Source organism: Ptychodera flava, assembly GCF_041260155.1.
Source record: "Ptychodera flava strain L36383 chromosome 23 unlocalized genomic scaffold, AS_Pfla_20210202 Scaffold_23__1_contigs__length_28996876_pilon, whole genome shotgun sequence".
In the NCBI taxonomy this organism is placed as follows: Eukaryota; Metazoa; Hemichordata; class Enteropneusta; family Ptychoderidae; genus Ptychodera; species Ptychodera flava.
Window position 1 is genome coordinate 18,105,027 of NW_027248277.1, and position 23,941 is coordinate 18,128,967.

Below are 23,941 nucleotides of genomic sequence, written 5' to 3' on the forward strand. Positions count from 1 at the left end.
ATAAGTGCTCTTGAAGCTGTTAGTCCTTGAATTCTAAGGGGCGCTATGAAGGACCATAACTGTATAAAGTGGGTGTATCAGCTTCTTGGTATCATTATTGCCAGGTTTAGTAACTGTAATACTGATCAGTCTCTTTAACCCTTTCACCCCCAGTTCCCTGTTTACAGGTCCAACTTTACCATAGAAAACAATGGATTTGGGACAAACCATGGTGGTGAAAGGGTAAAACCCTTCCTTGACTGCAAAGTACGGTACGTTAATTGCTGCAGACAATAATACCTTTGTTGACTTTGCAAACTGTCAACCACACCTCTCTCAGCTTTATCCGCCAATGAAAGGCTGTGAGTACATGATGTTACAAGCAAATTTCTTCTTAAAGTTGTGAGTAATCCATTACATACTTGTCATTTCAGGAGCTGAGCTGAGCTGTCAAGATGGCGTCTCTAAAGCCATCCAAGGCGTCGATCCACCCTAGTTCTGCAGACCTGGAAGACTTAGACGAGCAGGGTGGCAGCCATTTTCACCAGAAACAACAGTTAAGACAGCTTGCGGCTGCCAAGGCTTACACTTTCCTGGACCATCTCTGCAAGCTCGATATCTATATACCGCCTGCCAATGTACGAAATACTGGCATCATCTGTACTATTGGTGAGTATGGTCACAAATTTTGTGTTTATGTTTTTTGCTGACAAAATAAATAAATTGTCAAATATTTGTTCTATAAGTGGAAGAAGTGTTTTGACATGTTAATATCTTGTTTAGGTCCTGAGAGGTGGTTACAAATTGGTTAAGATCATTTGCTAGTAACACCATTATTTGCTTTTTTTGTTTGAAAGACAGCTTGTTTGGTAACCATAGTAACATGACTGGTGAACCTTGTTAAAAATTTTTGTCTCAGTTAGGTTCAGAGGGAGACAATAAATCAATGACAGGTTGTAAAAGCTTATCATAACGATACGTTTATGATGAGAACCTGTCAAAAGTTATCACTGATACATTATAAGGAGAGTGAAGAATATGGTGACCTGTGACCTAAGTGTATAGCTGCTCCAAGAACGGATCATTAGATATAGGGAGGGGGTTGGTCAAGAATGGAAAAAGTTTGCTTAACCCTTTGAGCGCTGTAATTTTCTCCCACCAAAATTTCAGTGGAAAATTTAACCAATTTTTATGAATTTTTCTGTAATTTTTTGATAATTTTGGACCACATGGACATCACCTTTCATTGGCTACAGTATTTTCTCAAAATTTTGGCAAAATTCTGAGAAAAATTGACAGGGGTTTATTTTATAAAGGGGACAAAAATAGACTTTAGCGCTCAAAGGGTTAAACATTTTTTGGCCCGCGATTCTGCTAGTTGAAAATAATGTAAATTCATATGAAAGTAGGTGGGATGAAATGGGGGGAATTTTGAATATAAAATACATGTGCTTTACACATGCACCACACCCTCCACCCAAAAAGAAAAAAAATCATGCATGGTCTCACTCTGACCGTACTTTCATCCAAGATGTAATGGCCCATCCCTTAGTATACCAGCATGTTGCTTGGTTATGCTGGAGACAGTCATTATCTGGAGGGTAAAGAAAGGTATGATGAGTCAATAGCAAGTTCATATTCTACTCCTAGAAGAATGTTGAAACATAAACTTTTTAGCTCGAGTATCTGTATGTGTAAAATGCACTGCTATTGTTTACATTTGAATTCTATTCCGGACCAGAATTCACTGGTCAACAATAACAACGCAGTGTATAAATGTACTTGCTTGGTTGACAAGCTGAATACTGGCTTTATCAACACGCTTTGGGGAGTAGAAAAAGAAATTACGGTTGACATTAAAAGCAAAAAATAGTGAAATAATCATCAAAAGTTAGCATTACTGGTCAGAGTCATGAAGTGCCGGTGAGAATCTCTAAACACCTTCAACTCAAGTACAAACAGGACTGATAAAAAAATTGAGGTTATCATCATTTATCTACCAGAAATTTGTAATAAGTTTACATGTGATACTTGTCACACAAACCTCAGTCCCCTGAGCATGGTACAGCTAGATTTTATCAGAGATGCATATTTAACTTGTGATCATATTCTCTTTATATTTGCAACTGAGAAAGTTCATTATTTTGAACTCGAAATGAAATGAGTTGGTAATTTTGACATCAAAAACACCTACAGCAGTGCATAGGATAGTGCAATCATATTTTTCACTCTTTTCATTATACCTGTTCATGATCAAAATTTTATTGCATGACTTACCATAAGAATCTATTCCATGGTATAAAAACACCAACAACAGCAAGTCTTTCTCTTTATTGATGTCAATACCATCAATCTTAGAAAATTGTTATCATGAAACTTAATGTCCTTACATAGGAGCTTTATATACAACAAATTAGGTTTTACTGAATGTTTCATATATGGAGAGTCATGTATATACCCAAGTGCAACGCAAGTTGTGCAAGGATTAATGCAAAGAGAATCCTTTCAAATTGTAATACATTTTATATCTTAAGGTAGAATGCGCTTCTGCGACAGACATTCAGACTCTGAAACGTTTACAATACGTACAGTCTATCGCTTGTGGGGGCATATTTTGAAGCTCATGGAGTAAATAAAGTTTTCACTGGCTCATTTTTGTAAAAATGAAAAAAAACATTAGCCGTAGAGTTAACACAGGGATGATGGCCATTTTGAATTTCAAATGTTGGTTAATATTGTGTAATTTGCTACACTACGGGTAGTTTGTAACATTGTAACCAGTGACCCCAATTTGTATTCTTGATTTCAAAAGGGAATGGCTTAAAATTCTCTTGTGGAAAGTTTGAGCAAAAGTTTAAGTCTTTCACTTTCGAGGCACAAACTACCTTAATACCAGATGAGAGTATATCTTAAATTCTAGGTAGGACCGGTTACTATGTGGTTGAAAATTTAGCGTCATTAGGAGACTTAGAAATGACCCCTATACCTGTTGTTATAATTGTTGAAGAATTGTCGAACTACTTGCACGTAGCTGTCGTCTGTTCTCTGAAATATTCATAAAATTTTATGAGTATTTATGAGCGCATGCGAAGGCTTAAGTCATGAGAGATTGTTTGCCGGGGCTTTCTAGGGCCATATAGATTTATGATAAGATAGTTAAATAGAAGTGGCTTGTTAATCTTACAAGACTGTTCCCAAAAAATGTGTGCTATAAACCCAAGTTATTTCAGACCTTTAAAAGGATTTTCAGATTTTATTGTTAATAATGGCTTGAGTTTTCATTGAATGTGGCAATAATTAAGGTTATTCATAAAATACCAGGATTTATGTCATAGTACATCATGCAGTGGAGGTACCATATTGTCCAAGACGCATAGCATCGAGGACAATATCGAAGTGTACGATGTACAAGGACATAAATCCCGGTATTTTGTGAATAACCTTATTATTATACACCTTTTTGGCCCAATTTTACAAGGAAAAATCAAAATTAAAGCGTTTTTGGGATGATGGTCGCGCACTGCACTGAGCGATTGCGAGCAGACTTGGAAGCATTCAGCGGGTCTGCTAAAGTGCACAGAACCGAATTTCAACTCGGGCAGTACGGTGCAGTGCACCTGTGCACGAGGTAGAAATTCAGGAAATTGTAGGTCAGCAACATACGGTAATTTCACTCAAATTCACAGGTTTTGGATTAACCACTAGTAACTTTGTGAAGTACTGAATGTTTAGAAGTATATTTGTTAAAAATCTGAAATCATCTCTCCTTTTTCCCTGCGTTGACATGAAGGTGTTTTGGAGGTCAAAGGTCAAATAGCGTACACTAACACCTAAAGTTATTGTACTCTGCGTCAAAGTTATGGGACTCCGCGTCCTCTGATACCGAAAGTTACTGTATGACGAAACTCCATAGGTTACAGACGTAGGTGAATAATAATAGCTGTTAATGTCTGCAAAGATAGGACTTTAGTTTGTAGCCCGTTATATAAATCTATTTAAAAATATTTGAAGTGCCTCAATTTTTTTTTGTGTCAATATATCCTATGCCAGGAGTCAGTGCAGCATTTGAATTGGCAAATATGAATGGATATGATAAATATTAGAAAAACTTATGGTTTCAAATTCAGGGCACGTAAATATACCAACATATTTCATAACTTCTGAAAATCTATCGCAGACACACTAAAAAGATTTGTTTGGCATGCAAGTTTAATATTCTCTGATGTGCATGATTTAAGGGTAATATATGCCTTGAAAGTGAAAGACTTTAAACTTTTGCTCAAACTTTCTTCAGTGAAACTTTCAACCATTCTTTCACCAAATCAAGAATAAAAATCAGGGGTCACTGTCCAAAGTTTGGTACTAGAGAAACAAATTACCTGACATTTAGCAATAATTGAAATTCAAACTGGTTGCAGTACGTTAAATAAGACTGTGAACATTTTTCTTACTCCAAGAAATTTAAAGTGAGCCCCTACAAGTGGTAGCTCTGAAAATACGGTAATTGTAGAAATTTATTCGTCCAAATATCTGTCCCTGAGGCGCATTCTACTTTAACCCTTTGAGTGCCAAAGTCATTTTTTTTAACCTTTATAAAATGTACCACAGTCAATTTCTTTTCTGATTTTTGCCAAAATTTTGATAGAAAACTGAAGCGGATGAAATGTGATATCAATTTGGTCCAAAATTATGAAAAAAATTACAGAAAAGTTCACAAAAATTGGTAAAATATTGCATTAAAATTTTGATGGGAAAAATTACAGCAGTCAAAGGGTTAAGTATGCAGAATAATGCAATAGGACTACCGGTAGAGTTTTACAGAACCATAGACAGTAGTCAGTCCTTCTCTTCTGTCTAAGACAGACCTAAAGCAATGGAAAAAAAGCAGAAAGTTCAAGCTTACTGACCTTTAAAAGTGAAATTGAGAGACAATGAACAGAAGCATTGGATGCTGTCATCGCAGTGACGTCAATGAGTCTGGAGTCTGTGTAAGGAAGATTTACGAGACAGCAGACATTCTGTAAAGTCAATTCTGCTGATCCATTTCAGAATGTCTGCAAACAGATCCATTTCAGAATTTCTGCATTGATGTTTGATACTTGATTGAACACTGGTACATTTCAAACCGTCTAATGATGCAAATTCAGCTGTACATTTGTGTATATCAGTAATCATTCAGAGCATCAACAATTTTTGTAAAGGAAAACAATATTTGTATAAATTTATACATTCATATATGTACCTGTATGCATGTACATTTATGTATGTATTTTTGTACCTGTATGTATGTATGTATGTATATGTATGCATGTATCATTGTATCATTATATTATTGTATGTATCATTGTATGTATCGTTGTATGTATGTATCATTGTATGTATGTAGCGGTATGTATCATGAGTGTGTGTATGTAACATTGTGTCACTAGTTTTTGAGTGGAAAATGCAGTGTGTAATTACTTAACTTTAGCATCTACTTGACAGCATGTATGTGTCATAAATTTATTGCTATCTCTCGGCAAATTCCTTATCATATCTTTTTGCATCTTTGTAATTCTTCTGTTCATGATCTGTTTTGTGTTCCCTGCATATACCGGTATCTACCTTGTACAAATCCACATTTGTTCACACCTTGAATTCAGTCTCATTAATCTGTACTTGTGTCAGTTTCTCATAACACACTGAGGAATGGCCCTCAATAGTTTCTATGTGAACAGCGAAAAAGACACAGTTTATTTATAACCCACTTCAGTCATTTAATCAATTGTAGTAGGTCAGAGGTCAAAGGTCAACTCATGCTGTGATTCATCATTCCTTCACTCTGATTGGATAACACTGTAATAGATGACAGAGTGTACTGGTACCAGCTCACTCTTTCTTCTTTCAAAAATATATTGCACGTTTTCTCCGTGCCTGCCAATTTTCTGAATAGCAACTGATTCTGTTACTGTCTGGAGAATAATACTTCTATTTCACTGTATAGCCATTTGGTCTGCCTGCCAGCAGACAAATGTCAACACTTTCATGGTCATGCTAGGTGGTGTTTTCAACTTTGTAGCAGTCTGTTCTTTTGGAAAGATAAAGCTAAAATGATAGATTCAATCAATAAGAAAAAAATGAAATCAGAGTCATTCAGTTGATTTTTAATGATAAATAAACTAAAGAAGTCAAATAATAAATGATAAATAAAGTAAATAAAGTCAGTGAGTATAAAAGAAACTAATAAAGCAAAAAAAGAAAGATAAATAAGTAAATAAATAGTTAAATGAATGAATGAATGTTTATTATTTCAGTCAAAATGAATGCACTATTTTAGAAATGAAAAAAGATATAAGCATATCACTCTGACAGTATGTAGGGAATGTTATTGCTGTATATGTATTTTGTGAGGACATTTATAGCTGTATGCACTTTCATTGAAATATCAAATGTGACATTTTGGCTTGATGTAATGAAGGATAGATCTCAAATTTGTAGAAGATGATAAAATGGTATCAATAATGTCAATATTTGCCCTCTGAAGACTAACCCTATCTCCATAGTCGTACAGTGGATGGGGGAACTTCAAAAGTTCTACTTGAAGAAGATTTGAATTCATTGTGATATTTTCATTAACTCAGATTATTGTAGTAAGTCTTTGTTTTGCATCTACTCCAAATTTTGAAAGGTAAACAAGTATACTGTGGTTCAAAAACACAAATTAAATTTTACACATGCACATTTATACTAGATTGTTTCCATGTAATATGAGTGCCCACTCAAGAAATAAAGCAAAAACTTCTTTTTTTTACCGCCATAATATACATTCTATAAGCATTCCGATGTTTTAAGGTGGAGCTGCATGTTGCCAACACAGTTTTTAGCTCATATTTGGTATATGTATAAATACCAAAAAGAGCTTACAAGGCGAGTTGTTGGCGTCTGTATGTATGTTTTTCAAAGGAATATTTCTCATCTAAGATGACAAGGAAACCCCCTCATACTATATATTTTCAAAAAGCAGAGACTCTAAAGTTTAGTATGGTAGCAGTAGTTTACTCGAAGGATGAAGTGGGTGTATATTTGGGGTAAAAAACCTCAATTTTGGTATTAATGATAAAAATTAATTTAAGTCAAAAACTTGATACTATTTTCTGAAATGTAATATTTCACTTGAAACAAGAGTATATGTAGAAAAAAACGACTATTTTATTTTGCATTATCTATCCTCATTCTAAAATGGCAAGAGTTGAAAGACTGACACTCAAAAAAAGTGATTAAAATCATGATTAGCAAAATTAAAATGCCTCTTATTCAAAATGTAAGGAATTTATTGCCAAACAAAATAGTCGTTTTGTTATATAGCATTTAAAGAACATAATGTGAAAATTTCAGAAAATTTGACCCAGCCAGAGTGGAGTTAAATTCTTTGGAAATCTTGAAATTGGAAGAAAAGAGAAGCCAGGAAATCGGGTGATTTGCATACATTTGCATAAATTAACACTTCTTTATCACGCAACTTACAACTGCTTGACAAGCTAAAAGGTGAACCCAACCAATATTTTAATCTTGGGTTAACAAATTAATTAAAATTAAATGAATATTTGCAAAAACAGTGATTTTGAGCAAAATAGGCTGTGTTTGGAGCAGCACCCTCTTAGGTACATTTTATAAAAGTAAACAAAGATTTGTGGGCAGAAAAGCCAGGTGGTGAAGTCCAATTCAACTACACTGTGTTGGTCTTCTGCAAAACTTAAAAAAGCTACATTCATGGAGACACAAAACATATAATTGATTACTTCAGTGTAATCTTAGGATTACTCTGATGAAGAAAATAGCTGGCAGTTGGCAAAAAATCTAGCTATCAGCTGGCAGTCAGTAAAGAAACTTGTCAGCTAAATTTACAGGTTGTAAAATTATAAGTTAAATAGAGAATCAAGACAATTTTTATAAATTTGATGTGCTCATACACTCTTTTTAGCTGCCTATACTTTTAGTTTTGCCACCCTGTACCTGTAACCAGACTTTGCTACATCCCTGGGGAATATAACTGTCTGGTTTTGCTTTTTACAGGACCTGCTTCTCGGAGTGTGGACATCTTGGAACAGATGATATCGTCCGGTATGAACATTGCAAGACTGAATTTCTCTCATGGTACCCATGAAGTAAGTTTCCTTACTTGTGAATGAAAAACTAAACCCTTTTATCCCCTTTCCCTTTCTAGAAGTCCGACTTAAGCACAAAACGATAGGTTTAGGTCAAACCACGGTGGTGAAAGGGTTAAAGGGCCAGTAATTGTAACTGTTGATGATTTTTTCACCATTTTCATCTGTGATGTCAACTACAGTTTCCTATTCTACATCCCAAAGCATACTGAGATAGACAGTATTCAGCTCGTCATCTAAGCCTGTACATGTGTAAACTACACTGCTATTGTTGACAAGTGAATTCTTATCCGGATAGGGTTCAAATGTAAGCAATAACTGTATTTTACATATACAGATGCTGTGTTGATCAACAAACATCCATATTCAACTGTTGACGCTTTTGGCGGAAAAGAGTTATCCCTTACACCATCATGGTTTGGTCCAAACCCTTTGTTGTTAATGCTAATTGTGGACTTGTTTATAACGAATCAAGGGTGTTGAATTTAGTTGACAGTGTATGAAATACGGCACCGTTTTACAAGTGATATAGCCACAAACTGATGACGTCAAATCGTCGTACACAATACACAGTGCCATAATTACAAGGCATCTGTGTATTGTGTACAGCGATTTGACATCACAGTTTGTGGCTATGCCACTAGTAAAATGGTGTATGAAATACTCATGGAATTTGCACTTCAATTTAATTTACACAAATTACATCTGGCTTGCTACAACTCCCAATCAATATCCAATAGCAGTGAGCCTCAATGCAATCTGCATATTATAGCCTTTGAACACCTGTTGACCAGAAATTTAAATTACAAGTGGTATTCAATCCATACTTCATCCACAAGTAGATGTTATTTCTTTGGTAGTGCAGTGATATGACCATATTATAATGTACTTGCAATTTTTTTCATCTTTCAGTACCATGAACAGACAATTAAGAATATTCGCGAAGCCGGTGATCGGTTTCAGTTCCCCCGCTGTGTTGGTATCGCTTTAGATACCAAGGGACCTGAAATACGTACTGGTTTGCTGAAAGGGGTAAGGATATTGTTTCTTCATAAATCGTTCTAGTCAAAGGTAACTTGACATGGCGCGACGAAAGTGCGCCCTCACAGGAATCGCAATTAGAGTTGTCAGAGAATTATGGGTAGCTTTTGAAAGCGGTCATTCTGTACAGTAGTTTCAGTTGCTACTTATGCTCTCAAGAAAATAAGCAATTATTGGAGTGAAAGTGAAATTTTTTTTACCCCTGTAAATGAAACGACTATCATGTGAAGTGTACTTTCTCATGTTTACGTAGCAGTTTCAGAATAAAATGATTCACTCTGAGCAATGAAGTACAATACAATCCCTTCAGTAATTTGGCTTGCTTGGTAAGTCAGTTTCGAATGTTTTTCAGTGTTTTTCCTTTCCACAGTTGAACAGTTACCGCAGCTATCACTTCATTTTTCACGAAAAAATTGTATAAACTATTCCATTATGTCAATATAGATTTGTCCATCCAACTGGAAGATACAGAAGTTATGAAAAATGTAGTAAGGCCCTCATATCGTATGTGTACATTTCAAAAATGGAAGACATTGAGAAAGTAGCAACTGAAATTCAAATGTACACTACAACAGACAATTGACATTGCACAATATAACTAACCATCTTCCACAACAAGTATTTTTCTTCAGAAATCAAAGTGAGTGTTGGCGTTGCCACTCCAATTTTTGATCACAGGTACTCCAAGAATGCTTGTGACATTGATCAAAACAGTCTAGAAAAATTGACAGTTTTGCAAAAAAAAATATTTTTGAAATGCTCATACTGAGAAAGACATCACCAGTTTGAATATTTTAATATTTTCAAAATTGTTTTGCCAAATTTTACCTGGTTCACAATTTTGGACAAAAAGGAATGCAAATTTGAAAAAAGTACAGAAAAAATAGAGCTTTTCTTAATTTCTGGAGAAAATGCTATGTGGCAAAGGTTTTAAGGTTAAAGTTACACCTGTAGGCCAATTCCATTGTGTACGACATTAGTGCATCTTGTATGTAGTGCCAGCTTGCATCCTACCCCATGCTAGCTGCTCCCTGTGGCCTGGCTTGGTGCCGGGGTGAACCCTCTTCTGCTAGCCGCTCCCTGTGGTCTGGCTTGGTGCCAAGGTGAACCCTCTGACTTTGAACTGTTGTGAAGTATGTGAAAGTCGTGCGTGTTTGCGTACTGAGGGTCTATTTTACTTCATTTGAAAAAATATGTTTTGTTGATTGTGTTTTATAGAAGTTCTAGACTTCCAATCATGTCAAGTCAGTATAATTATTTATTTAATAACATTGTCAAATTTTAAGAATCTGCTCGTCCTTATTCATGATCGGCGAAATAAGTAAATTTTATGCAAATCTGCGAAGGCATAGGCAGATTTTAAAAATATTTTAAATTTCTTATTGTTGTTGCATTCAATTGTCACTAATACTGGAGTTTCATCAAAGTTCATAAATTGTTACAATAATGCCCTTCAGAAAAATAAGCCAGTCGTAATGTAAGAATGCACTTATTTGTAAAGTTTGTTAAGGAATGCTGTCGGTTTGTTAGACAGCATTCCATAGTTATGATCAGTGTCTTTGCATCTGATGCAGCGTATGGGACATTTGTTGCACAGTATTCTCAAAGTTACACTCAGTACTGTTACAGGATTTGAATGATTTGTCTGCAATTCAAGAATGGATGGATATGTGTGCAAGGCATTATGGGATTGGTACATTCTCATAATGCATGGGTTAGGATATTGAAGTGATGTATGGAGATGCATTGTTTCTGAGGTGTGGTGTTGTCAGCAGATTTGGTTGTGTAAGATTCTACAAGAGATCGATTGTAGCATTTGTGTATGGTAGTACGGTGAAACCTGTCTAAACCGAACCCTGTCTAAACTGGAACCTGTCTGAACTGAACCCTTTTCCCAGTCCCATTCCAATAGAACTCTATGTTAAAAGGACCTCTATAAACCAAACACCTCTCCAAACCGAACAATTTTCTCAGTCAGTGTAGGGTTCTGTTTAGACAGATTTTACAAGTACAAAGTATATACTGTGTACAATTTGTGTTGTTCCGCATGTCTTGCATGTAACAGTAACACTTTGAAAATGCTTGAGCATTTCCTGTACCTCCATGCTGCTATGATCCCATGCGTTCACTGGCGTCTTCCACTGCTAATAGAAACATCCAACTCACCGAAACCTTCAGAAAGAGCTTCACAACATCAGTTTGTTTAGGCATTTAAGATCAGGTGAAAAGTCAGTCAATTATTGTCATGAAAAAAACTGACTCTCTGTCTGTGTTTTAACACTTTAGATTTTTCTGCATGTAAATTTCACACTTTTGGTTAATGCTGATGGTAATACACTTGTGAAGATAATATTACCATCAATAATTCTCTTTAGTACAAAAATCTTTTCCAAAGCATAATGGTGCAAAATGCTGAGTTGAAATTATTGAGTTGACTAAATAATCTGTGGTCAGACTCAATCTGTTTTTGACAAAGGTTTGCAGAACTGATGATAAGGAGGCAAGTTTATCATGTTGTAGATGTGTTTTAAGTCGTACTTCTTTGAAAATATGCCTCAGAAACTATGATTATAATCATTGTCATATTTCAAAAATATCTACTAGAATGACTTTTAGAACAAGTTGATATATGCATCTCTTCGTTGTCCTCTGTCAATTTGAACTCTTGACCCCTATTGATCAAAGACATCATGCAGATAGTGCAAAATTTTGAAATTCAGTTGTGCAGTGGTGGAAAACCATTACATTAAGATTGAAAATACAAGATTTGATTTAATCTGAATAAAACAGATCCCAGGGAATGAAATTGCAGAAATGTAAGAAGAAGGCACAAAAAATTTTTCTTTTTCTTTTTTTTCAAAAAACTTTGCCACTCAGTCAACAAATTATCAACTCTTTCTGAAGGTTTTTGGTCATAACTTATAACTAAGCACCACTCCAGCTCAGAAATACCATTTCAGCACTGTCCTTCTATCTGATACCTTTGCCGTGTGCATTTGTCCAATTTCAAACCTACAACCAGAACTTGAAATCAATGTGAATTTGGTGATTTCACTGTACATATGTATAGATCCAACTTTTACTTTTGAAAAAAATCGGTTAGACCACAACAACCCGGCATCCACTTTCAGCACAGTGGTGCACACCTTCATTTCCTTGAAGGGTTTGTTTGCATTGCCATCGGAAATGTTGGATTATAAACCACAGCACAGTGGGAAACACTCTCATTTGGCTGATCTGTTTTCCTTATCATCGGAAAAGTCATGTTAACCTGTTCACCCCCAATTCCCTGTAAACAGGTCCACACTCACCATTGATAACAATGGGATTGGGCCAAACCATGGTGGTGAAAGGGTTAAACCACACAGCACAGTGGCATAAAGGATGGAAGGATGTGTGCATATAAATCATTTACAAATTTCATATGAATGGCAAGAAAGCATATTGCAGTTCATTCCCAGCATGCATTAGGATTATATCATTTTATTTTCATGGTCACAGCTGTTTGAACTTGATGATCAGATTTCATAGTGATAACTACGTAGGTTATTGAAATATGTTGATGTCTTAGAATTATCTTAAAGACATTCCAATATCAGAGATCGTTTATTATATATCCCATTTAAAGAAAATTCCATCAGTAACTGTAGATAACAAGAGTTTTCATGCGGACCAAATTCCTTGTTCAATTAACCCTCACACCCCCACATTACCGGTAACCCCGCACCCCCATTCCCTTGTTTAAAGGTCCAGCTGTTCCATAGGGTTATACGAGAATTTGTCGGAAGAGGTAAAAATGCCATCATTGCCAACTTTCTGTCATCTACTTTTCTTTTTTTAGATGTTCATCGTGACAATTACAAAAAACTGTACACTGCAGTACCAAAGTTTTGTTAAACTCATGTGTAACCATGTTTAAGATGCTATTTTGAACTACACTGGATTTCTTTTACAAAGCTGTCCCAGTGTGGACAGAGTCTTGAAACTCTATGCACTGTCTACAATTGATTACCATTAAATTATCTAGAGAATTTAATAAAATAGATGTACCTATATTTTCTTTCCATAACTCTGAATTGAAAGAGTATAAGATAGAGAAATACTGAGACAAAAAGTTACAGAAAATTAAATATTTATTCAGTATGCTTTGTAATACTAAATTCTACATGTACTTGTCTCTTTCTATGAGTCTTCTTTAAACTTTGTGATATATGATATCTTGTACCCTCCCAAGTTGTAATTGAAATATTTATTATCTCTGTGAAACCTTGATTCAGTTGGAGATTATGCTGTTGGCAATGTTAAAATTTCAAAAAATGTTACGATACCAGCCATAATATATCAATCATAATTCAGAACAAGTGTTGGTGCTAGTCTATTTGCAATGTCCTTACATGTCAGAAGCAAATGTTGATAAGTAGCTCCAATGGCTAAATTGTCTTTTGATACAAGAACATTCTGTGAACAATCATCAAGTTCTGTAGCTCTCTGACCTGCATGCCACACAACCTAAATTCACACTCATAATTCTGTCACAATTCCACATCGGATTCACTGTTTGTGGAGGGCTAGTCGAGCTGCTCTTGACTGGTACCGACTGTACTACCCCCTCACCTGTGTGACCCCGGGTGACCCGTGTGCTCTTCAAAGTCAGGTAAGGTATTGGCACACACTTTCAAAACACACTCAAGGTGTTACGAGCAACTCATCACTCTTTATCTTATGAATGTTTTTGTCTCTAATCTCGAAACTGTGTTTTGTCCAAAATTATCATTTTCTACTCCTTTATTTTGCCTGTGGACAGCTAGACTGAAAGATCTGTTGCTTGAGGGTTCACTCTGTGCTTCCCCCCCCCCTCCACTTACATAATAAGGGGGGATAGAGAGCACCCTCTAGCGACAGATCTTTCAGTCTTGTGGACAGCAAGACAGAACTGAAATTTTCATCATTACTACTATAACTGATTTTGAATGACATTTTAATATCAACTAAATTTCAAATACTAATGATCATGCATTCATTGTAAACATTAGTTTTTGCATTCATATAGTGTCAGCTACAATGTCAATATTGAGTTTCATGGGCCCCAGACTTGCGGGTCACTTTGTATTTGGGACGCCCCCACACTTGCTGCCTTGGAAAGATAGAGCATGTGTGGGAGCCATCTTGTATAATGTGCCCCCCAGTCTAAGTGCGCTCCTGTGAAATTCGTAAACTTGTACTAGTTGTGACCTTTTCCCATTTAAAAATCATGCATATATGCGTCAATTTCATTTCAAGCTAAATAATGGTCACTATTATATTAATAGTGATGCATGCTAAAACTCGATTTTATTCAGATAATCTTGGTTTTCAAATTTTTGGAATACATTGCATCAATGCTTGATGTTCAGATCAAAATGATAAATTTTAAAGTTTCTTTCTTCGGTATCTATTTCTTTTGACAATTTTCGTGAAAGGAGATGTGTGAGTGAGCATAGGTGTATTGTAATATCTGATGTTGACGTTGCGTATTTTAAGAAGGTATAGATATGCCATTTCTTATTATGTCCAATTATATGTTAAATATGTGCATACCAGGATATGCTATCACATACCGTACATGTTCCGGTATGTATGTGGTTGTACCGTATGTGAGGTTAGGTGTGCATCTGTATATCTGCAAGTTGAGGTTTGGAGAGTTTCATCATGCGTGTGTGCAAATTTTAAATCCAGTGTCCAGGCCACTATGGTATTCAAATTTCAAATACAGAGTTTATGCCACTGTAGTGTGCAAATTTTAAAGACTATTGTTACAGATCTTGCCAAGGATGGTGTCAGCTATTGTGTCGTTCCTTGATGGAAGACTGATCAATGAGCTCCTCCCAAGTAGCCAGTGAGCCCTCTCTTAATTTAGGAGTGGCCAGTACCACCCCCTTTGAAAAATGGTCCGTGATCACCCTCCCCCCCTTCCTTGAAGAGTGATCAATGAGCCCACAGTCCAGGTCAAGAAAGAAGACCTTTTGTGTTAATGAACTAGAATGGCATTTTTACGGAGAAAGGTTTTAACCTTTAACCTTTGTATGTCAGGGGTCATCAACCTTCATATGTCACGTACTGGCAGCCTTGATTTGCTTGGGGTTGTTAGCATTTGTCAAGGGATGTCAGCCTCTATAGGTATGTGAGGATGTATCAGACTTTGTATGTAAGGTGACACTGACCTTGGTATGAGAGGCGGCATCAACTTTTGCATGAGAAAAAAAAACATCAACTGCAGTATGTGGGGCAATGTTGGTATGTTACAGACATCAGCCTTGGTATGTTAGGGGCATGATCAAGTGTGGCAGATCAGATGTCAATTTGGTATATGAGTGGCGTTCAATAATTGTGTGGACCCCAATTAGAGTAGTAAGTTTAAGTTTGAATGGCCATGCATCTGTGCTCACATTTCTAATAACATTGGTCCTGCCAGGGTGGTTCTGCAGAAATTGAGCTGGTGAAAGGTGAGAAGATACGACTGTCTCTGGATCCCAAGTACAGTGAGAGTGGTGATAAAGATCGTATCTATGTAGACTACAAGAACATCACCAAAGTGGTCAACGTTGGTGGGAAGATCTATGTTGATGATGGTCTGATATCTCTCAAAGTGGAAAAAATCGGTAAGAGTCAGAAAATTCCTTCTTCTTAGATTTTAGATTTGTCAGCATTATCTTTGACTTTTTGCTGTCATGGGACAGGTAAGACAGGCTCAGAAATTTTGTATGAATTGTTTTAATCAGCACTTGAGAAATTGTAATAGATAATGCTCATGTGATTCTAATTTGATTGTGATTTTAAACTGTCATATTACTTGTCATATAACATACGGTATACAAATCATAATTGGTTTGTAATTACCATGTGACCCATCTGATTGGTTCAGAAATTTCAAATGTACAAAATTTGGCACTAGAGAGATTCAAATTCATTTGAAATTCAAAATGGCCGCCATCCTTGTGTTAACTCAATTAGGAAATTTCAAATTTTCAATTTTCTCAAAAAATAATTCTGTGAAAACTTTTATTACTCCATGAGCTTCAAAATGAAGCCCCACAAGTGATAGACCAAAAGTGTAATGTAAAAGTTTGATAGACCCCACAAGTGATAGACCAAAAGTGTAATGTAAAAGTTTGAAAGACCCCACAAGTGGTAGACCAAAAGTGTAATGTCAAAGTTTGAGAGTCTGAAAACCTGTCCCCTAGGTGCATTGTAGTTTGTTCCTTAACGAAAACACTGTCTCTCCACAGGTGATGATTACCTTGACTGTCTGATTGAGAATGGAGGAATGCTTGGAAGCAGAAAAGGATGTAACTTACCAGAGGCCGAGGTGGATCTCCCAGCAGTCTCAGAGAAAGACAAGTCTGATTTATTGTTTGGAGTTGAGCAAGATGTAAGTCTTCAAATAAATATAGCAAAGAAGATAGTTACACTCTTACTCAAACCGTCAGTGAGCAAACTTTAAACCATTCTTTACCATAAAATAAAATTAGGAATCGCTGCGCAAAGTTTTGAATTGACGAAACAAATTATCAAAGATTGAGAGCAAACGACCATTTCTGTTGTGTTTATTCATGGTGAAAACTTTTCATTTTTCATAAAACAACCACAGAGAAGAATTGAGGAGAAAAAATGAACTTGTTTTGAAGAACACAAATGATGAAAATAACATTGAAAGTTACCGTTACCGTCACCATGAGAAGGCATTTCACATTTTTCTCTGTTTAAAAGAAACGTTCCCTGTAAATAGAATCCGTCATTAATCCTCGATGTAAGTGATGTTTTGCTTTGTATTTACACTCCATATAATATAACAACTGTGAATTAAGTAGTAGGTGTTTCTTAGGGGCCTCCATTTTTATGGGGAGAAAAGATCAGTGGAAATTGGGTTGGAGAGGGGATGAGGTGGTGTTTACAAAATGTTTTCTAGGAGAGTCACATTTTACTATATTTAGTTTTAAGTGGGTCACATTTTAGAAAGACTGAGGGTGTGGGCCGGGGTTTCACAAAGTTTTGAGGTAGATTGCCTAAAAGACAAAGTAAGTGACTTTCTTGAAGGAAACAAAGCATTTTAGCTATCAAAAAGTATCAGTTTTCTAAAAAAGTAACCAGCGAAATCATGAGAGTAACCTATATTTTTTGTTGCCTGCCGCTGACTAATGACCTTCAGTTTTTGTATTTTATACGCAGCTTAAATTCCATCCTCCTTGTAAAAATGGTGACTCCCGTAATCATTTGTTTTTTTTTCTGACAGGTGGACATAGTATTTGCATCTTTCATTCGTAAAGCGGCTGACGTGGCAGCCATCAGAGATGTTCTCGGTGAGAAAGGAAAAAAGATCAAAGTCGTCAGTAAAATTGAAAACCATGAAGGTGTCAGGAAGTAAGTTTTAATTTCCTTCCATGTTTTTTCCCCATTTTCTTGTTCAGAGGTCCAACTTTACATTTAAAACGATAGAGTTGGACTATACCATTATGGTTAAAGGATGTTATATTTGATCGTGAGGGTGTCAGGAAGTAAGAGATGGTCCTTGCATTTGTCTAAAATAGTAGGAATAACATGAGCAATGCTGCGAAAGTTTGAAGTTATGGTTTTTAAGGCAAAAGAAAGTATATTTCTTGTTAGTCAGTAAGCATTTAGAGTTTTAAGTGTAAAGTGATATTGAAGGAATCTTTTCAAAGCACAGGATGTCATAAAGCAATATTGAATGATTCTCTCATAGCATAGGGCGATATAGCTCAGATCAAAGCGAGCGTTTGGCTTGATGCATTCTTCTTCAGGTTTGGTGAAATTCTAGAGGCATCTGATGGTATAATGGTGGCCAGGGGTGATCTTGGAATTGAAATTCCTTCAGAGAAGGTATTTCTGGCCCAGAAGTCAATGATTGGTCGCTGCAACAAAGCTGGGAAGTCTGTCATTTGTGCTACCCAGGTAAGGAGACATTCTATTGGTTGATTAGCTGGTGGGGATTTAGTAACAACTGCTGTGATTGGCTCGCCTGTATATGCCGATGTACATATTGTTGATAAGGTTGATAAATGGTATAGGTCTGTTAGATGCTGGTTAAATTAAGGTAGTATGCACCTCGAAAGTGAAAGACTTAAACTTTTGCTCTAACTTTCCTCAAGGAATCTTTCAACCATTCTCTTTCCAAATCAAGAATAATAATCAGGGGCCACCGTGCAAAGTTTAGTACTAGAGAAACAAATTACCTACATTTACTGATATTTGAAATTCAAAATGACCACCATCCATGTGTTATCTCAGTGGGAAAAATTAAATTTTCAATTTTCACAAAACTAAAACTGAAAATTTTTCAAACTCAGCTTCAAATTAGCCCACACAAGAGGTAGACCAGAAAAGTATTTGACAAAGATTTGAATCTTAATATCTGTCCCTGAGTTGCATGATTCCTTGACTGTTAATGGATTTTGGTATTTTTTTCCCTTATCATGTTTTACTACACAAATTGTATCACTCCTAGGCAGTAGCATAAATAATTAGTGTGGTAGTATTGGAGTAGGATGGAAAACATGTAGCACAAACTTACAATATGTTCTACTGTAGCACCATTTAGACCAGTGAAGTTCTATGAACAATTTTGTCCTCACTCATTTTGGATGAAAATTTACATGTGCCTACAAGATCTAGCCACTTCGCATGCTGGTAGTCTCTCTCAATTTATACATCTGTGATACCATTAAAAGTAAAGTATACTATGACATGGTATTCAGCTTTGAAAAGAGGTTGTGTAATTGTATCTTCACAGATGTTGGAAAGTATGGTGCACAAGCCACGTGCCACCCGTGCTGAGATCAGTGATGTGGCTAACGCTGTGTTAGATGGTGCTGACTGTGTCATGTTGTCTGGTGAAACAGCCAAAGGAGATTATCCATTGGAAGCTGTACAGCTCATGCATAAGGTAGGTTGTGATTGGCTGATAGAGTATCAGGTGATCCCAGGTGTGGGTAATGATTGGCTGATCAAGGACCAGGTGTATCTGCAACGTATACAATGATTGGTCAATTTGTAACCAGGTGTATCCAGAAAGCCGGTTGTGATAGGTTCATAACAATTATAATAGTTGTTATTGAGCAGATGAAAACCAGATGAATATAGGTCAGGGTATTGATTCAGAACTAAATTTGATAATTCAGTTAAGGTGATATTTTTAACCCTTTAACACATTTCTACATAAAATGGTCCAACATTTCTGTAGAGAATAACGGAGATTGACCAAACCATGGTGGTGAAAGGGTATATCCATTTAATTTAGCTGTGCTTTGATTTTCACCATAAAATGACAGATCTTCAATGATTTGCTTTTATGTCGTTTTTAGAAACAATCTCAGATTCTTGTACATGCATAACCCCTTTCCACAGTGTTGTGGTCCAGCTCTTTTCTTAAGAAGACAATAGGGCTGTACCAAGTATCTCTACATAAAGGGATGAATCTGTGTTCTCCTTCCCTCAGATTTGCCATGAGGCCGAAGCAGCTGTGTTCCATCGTCAGGTCTTTGAAGAGCTGAGACGACACACTCCTTTCCCAACAGATGCTCCTTTGTCCATCGCCATGGCGGCAGTGTCTGCGTCAATTTCTTGTCCTACGCTGGCTGGAAAGTGAGTACCTCGCTATTTTGTCGCTTTTGACATTCAGATATGTAAAAAGGTGTGAATTTTGTCCAGCTTATGCAGCAATCATTTTACAATACAGTGGTTGTTACTATTACAAAAAATGAAGAACCCTTGATCCAGGATATAACTTTGTCATGATGCAATAAATTATCAAAATAATTCTTACTGTAATATACAACTATATCATACACACCTGTCAGGATTTGCTTTGTTAATTTGCATTGTTGAATCTGACCCTAGTTTATTGAATTTCAGGTCCTCATTCTTGGTTTCTCAGTACCGCCCGTTGTGTCCGATTCTCTCCATCACTCGCGACGCTCAAGTAGCCAGACAAGTCCATCTGTACCGTGGGTGCTTCCCCATCCACTACAAAGAGCCAGTAGCTCCCAACTGGGCCGACGATATTGATAACAGAATACGATATGCCATCTCAGTTGGCAAGAAGAGAGGTTTCTACGATTCCGGTGATCCGATCATCTGCATCACCGGTTGGCGCCCGGGAACTGGGTATACCAACACCATGCGTATTATCCCGGCGTAAGTCTGGATACTCTGACACCATTCGTATTATCCCTGAATAGATTCAGATACCCTAGATAAAACAGACTGTAGACAGGGCTGTTTGATATGTACAGATGGAAAGAATGCAGTTTCTGACGATATGTTATTTGGCTTTAAAACATTTCTTATTTATTTCTATAGGTGGCAGTGTGTCATTAGATTTGTGTCGCTCGCTTTCTAGGGTGAAGTTTGTAACATTGTCTGTGTGCACCTTGGCAACGAAAATATGGATACTCATGGGATGTTTTCTCATGCAAATGCAATAACATGCTACAAAACTTAAGAGAATGTTTTTGAGTGATGAAAATGTACATTTTCACTCCTAAACTATGGATCTACAATTGAATTTTCTGTATGAAATGTCAAGTTTTTGAAAAGGCATTTAAAAGGGAACAAAATATGTCTTTGTCCGTCCCATTAATCTTTGGAAGTAGTAACACTATCTGAACATGGACTTTTCAGAGTCTGCACCCTAGAATGTAGAGCGCCCTCTATTGGCACACTCCCATGAATGGTTACATATGTGTGCGCCCTCTATAGTTGTTTTTTGAGTGTGTTCCCTATAGTTCTTTTTCACTGCAAGCAGTCTGTATAAATGTCATGTTTATAATGTTCTCACAAGCGCAACAAGATTTAGATAAAAAGCCACCCAAGTATTATGTATAAGCGATAAACTGAGATAGCTCAGTGATTACTGTGTCACAAGGTCGCATGACCTTAACTCTGCCTGGGGTTAAGGTGACACCTTTTGCACCAAGTACCTGTTTTCATTATCCTAGGTGAAAGGTCATTCTAGATGCCTGAATCGGATGTTGACAAGTACTTTTGAAATACCTTTACAAGCATTATAACAGAACAGGATTCTGCCATTCTGACACTTGATTAATCATTAAATCATCAATGTAGTGTTTTCATGAGATATAACGGTCATGTAATGTTTGCTCAAACATTATATTTTTGGCATCTTTAGAAACTGCTAACAAAACTCAAGACTGTGCATGGCTGTTGAACTCAGTTCCTTCTCGTTACATCAACCAACCAGGACGCACAAAGATAATTAAGTACAAGGACTTAAGGATTTTATCCGAATGTCTCTTATTCATGTCCTGATCCAGTGAAGTTGAATCAAACAACGGTCCCTCCACACTATTGTGGAGGGACCGTGGTTGAATCAAACAACTTTCACGCCCTATACACCTGAAATATTTTGCTTTTTTCACTTATGTCAGTATTTATGTGTTTTTTTTCTAATACTGCTTTGATTTGAATGAATAAAATTAAGCAAGATCTCAGTGGCTGTCAGGTTTTGGCAGTTTTTCTGTTTTTCAGTGTGTATAAGAACTTAAATTTTTTGTCCAGCTTGTGAAAAGATACTAAGTAAGCTACGATAACAAGCTGTTATTAATTTACAGGATTGATTTTTGCTGAGAAAAAAATTTGGTGTAACTGAATAGCACTGGGTCACAATATCCATCATAGTAGCAACCAGGGCTTATCTAGGCATTCCTTTAACCCTTTGAGTGCCAAAGTCATCTTTTGTCTCCTTATAAAATGTAGTGCAGACAATTTTTTCTGGTCAAGACAATTTCTTTTCAGATTTTCCCCAAACTTTTGATAAAAAATTGTAGCCTATGAAAAGTATTGTCCCTTTGGCCCAAAATTATCACAAAAATTACAGAAAAATTAATAAAAATTGGTAAAATGTTGCACTAAAATTTGGGGGGGAAAAATTGCAGCACTCAAAGGGACAATGGTGGACAATACAACCATACCCCCTAAGATAATGGCCCAGTGCTCTTTAGTCTCGCCATGACTTTGTGCTTGAAATGTAGGATTGTATTTACAGTAATAAAGTTATGATTGAATTTATGCTGTAATTATGGCTGCTGTGTTGTTTTCTTGTAAACAGTGTTGTTGATTGTGCTGTATTTTCATTCATTATCAGTTCAAGAAGTGACAAGACATTAAGGTTGAATGTCAGTCAAGGTCAAATGAGTAGCATTGACCGTATTTTGGCGGGAACAGCACACCTGGCACCTATAGTGATCTTGTAAGGTAGTATACACCTCGAAAGTGAAAGACTTACAATTTTTCTGAACAACTTTCCTCAATGAAAGTTTATAGCATTTTCTTACAGCCCCAATAGCTGCAAATGTGTAATAAACCGATCTCAAAATATCCTGAGTTTTCTAAAAGTTTTCTTTGAATAAGACCCATTAAAGACTGAAAAAATGTATAACACTGTCATAAAATGTCAAATGTGGCCTGTAAATTGAAATGTCGGAACATCATTTTAGATTTCCCGCCATTTTCAAAAACTAATGTGACAAAGAAAATAAATATTACAACAACAAAATGTTGGCCATCATGTGTTTTGCATTCAAGTAAATGGCATCATGCTTGTTTCTTTTATGATCATGATGTGTACCTGCAGGAAATACTGCATGGAATGCCATTTTATGACTGCGGCTATCGTTTATTATTTTACCTGTTAAAATGTGGCATAGGCATGGTCCAAACCAGTGAGCAGTGATACTTCTATGCATGTCCTGCAGTTAGCACATTTACACGAACCAACTTTGGTTTGAAAATAAAATCATGAAAATAATGCATAAAATTCACAGCAATTGGGGCTTTAACAATTTGAGAACTAAATCTGGGGTCACTGTGCAAAGTATGGCTCTAGGGAAACAGATTATTCAATTCAATTCAAAAACATTACTGTCCATTAATGAAACAAGCATAAAGCCCAAAACTATCAAAATACAGAAAATTTAAAAATGGTGAAATGTTGCACTAAAATTTTGACGGGAAAAAATCACAGCACTCAAAGGGTTAAGGTATACAGTCACCTGTAATCTAAATATGCCCATATATGGTCAAAGGGGCGTTCCTTGGTATTCAAAATGCCCATGTGAGGGCCTGCTTTTGAAAAGCGGCCACCCGCTTAAAATCTGTGATTGGTTAGATTTTCTCTTTCCATGGTAACTGTGGCAAAATTGGAACAGGTTACAGTTTACCTTTAAAACACCACAATCTGAAAAAAGTCGATGAATGCAGATCAAATTACTGAGGTAATAATTCAATTAAGCTTAGGTAGGCTAAGCTTTCCCCAAGATATTACTTAAACAACAGAGAACAGCATTTAATATGTGATAAAGCTAGGCAAAAGTGTCGACTGAAGAATGAAAAATAAACATTTGAAAATTGCCAAAGAACGACAGATTGCGTCATTATGTTTGACGACGACCTTATAAATAACGGTAGAGGGCGCTCACCTGAGAAGTGACATTACTGTTAACTGGGGGGGGAGGGGGAGGGAAGGGAAGGCACTGCGATAGGAAGGCTATACACACACATACACACACACGAACCATGATTTTGACCCCCTCTTATTCTGCCTCATGTAAACATTTGAGCAAAAGAATCTTGACAATAGAACTTTTACCCCAGTTATTGACTCAATCACAACTTTTCATCCCAAATAAGCACTTTTAACATATCATTTTATAGTGATGTAGATTTTTGACCACCTCCTCCAGCCGGTCCGTGAACAGATATTCGGA

The 23,941-nt window shown here is 36.4% G+C and overlaps 2 protein-coding genes across 2 annotated transcripts in view; both read left to right on the top strand.

The window, feature by feature from the left end:
• LOC139123538 (pyruvate kinase PKM-like) overlaps window positions 1-22,252 on the top strand; it is a 35,758-nt gene extending 13,506 nt beyond the window's left edge. Inside the window, exons 2-11 of the mRNA XM_070689708.1 lie at window positions 414-648; window positions 8,032-8,123; window positions 9,036-9,155; window positions 15,616-15,802; window positions 16,430-16,572; window positions 17,434-17,561; window positions 17,960-18,110; window positions 18,949-19,101; window positions 19,654-19,799; window positions 20,070-22,252. Of these exons, the coding sequence (XP_070545809.1) occupies window positions 435-648; window positions 8,032-8,123; window positions 9,036-9,155; window positions 15,616-15,802; window positions 16,430-16,572; window positions 17,434-17,561; window positions 17,960-18,110; window positions 18,949-19,101; window positions 19,654-19,799; window positions 20,070-20,355 (1,620 nt within the window). The 5' untranslated portion in view covers window positions 414-434 and the 3' untranslated portion in view covers window positions 20,356-22,252. The remainder of the gene's footprint in view (window positions 1-413; window positions 649-8,031; window positions 8,124-9,035; window positions 9,156-15,615; window positions 15,803-16,429; window positions 16,573-17,433; window positions 17,562-17,959; window positions 18,111-18,948; window positions 19,102-19,653; window positions 19,800-20,069) is intronic.
• The window catches only part of LOC139123539 (tripartite motif-containing protein 2-like), a 160,667-nt gene that overhangs the window by 82,646 nt on the left and 54,080 nt on the right, over window positions 1-23,941 (top strand). The gene's annotated exons all lie outside the window — the stretch shown is intronic.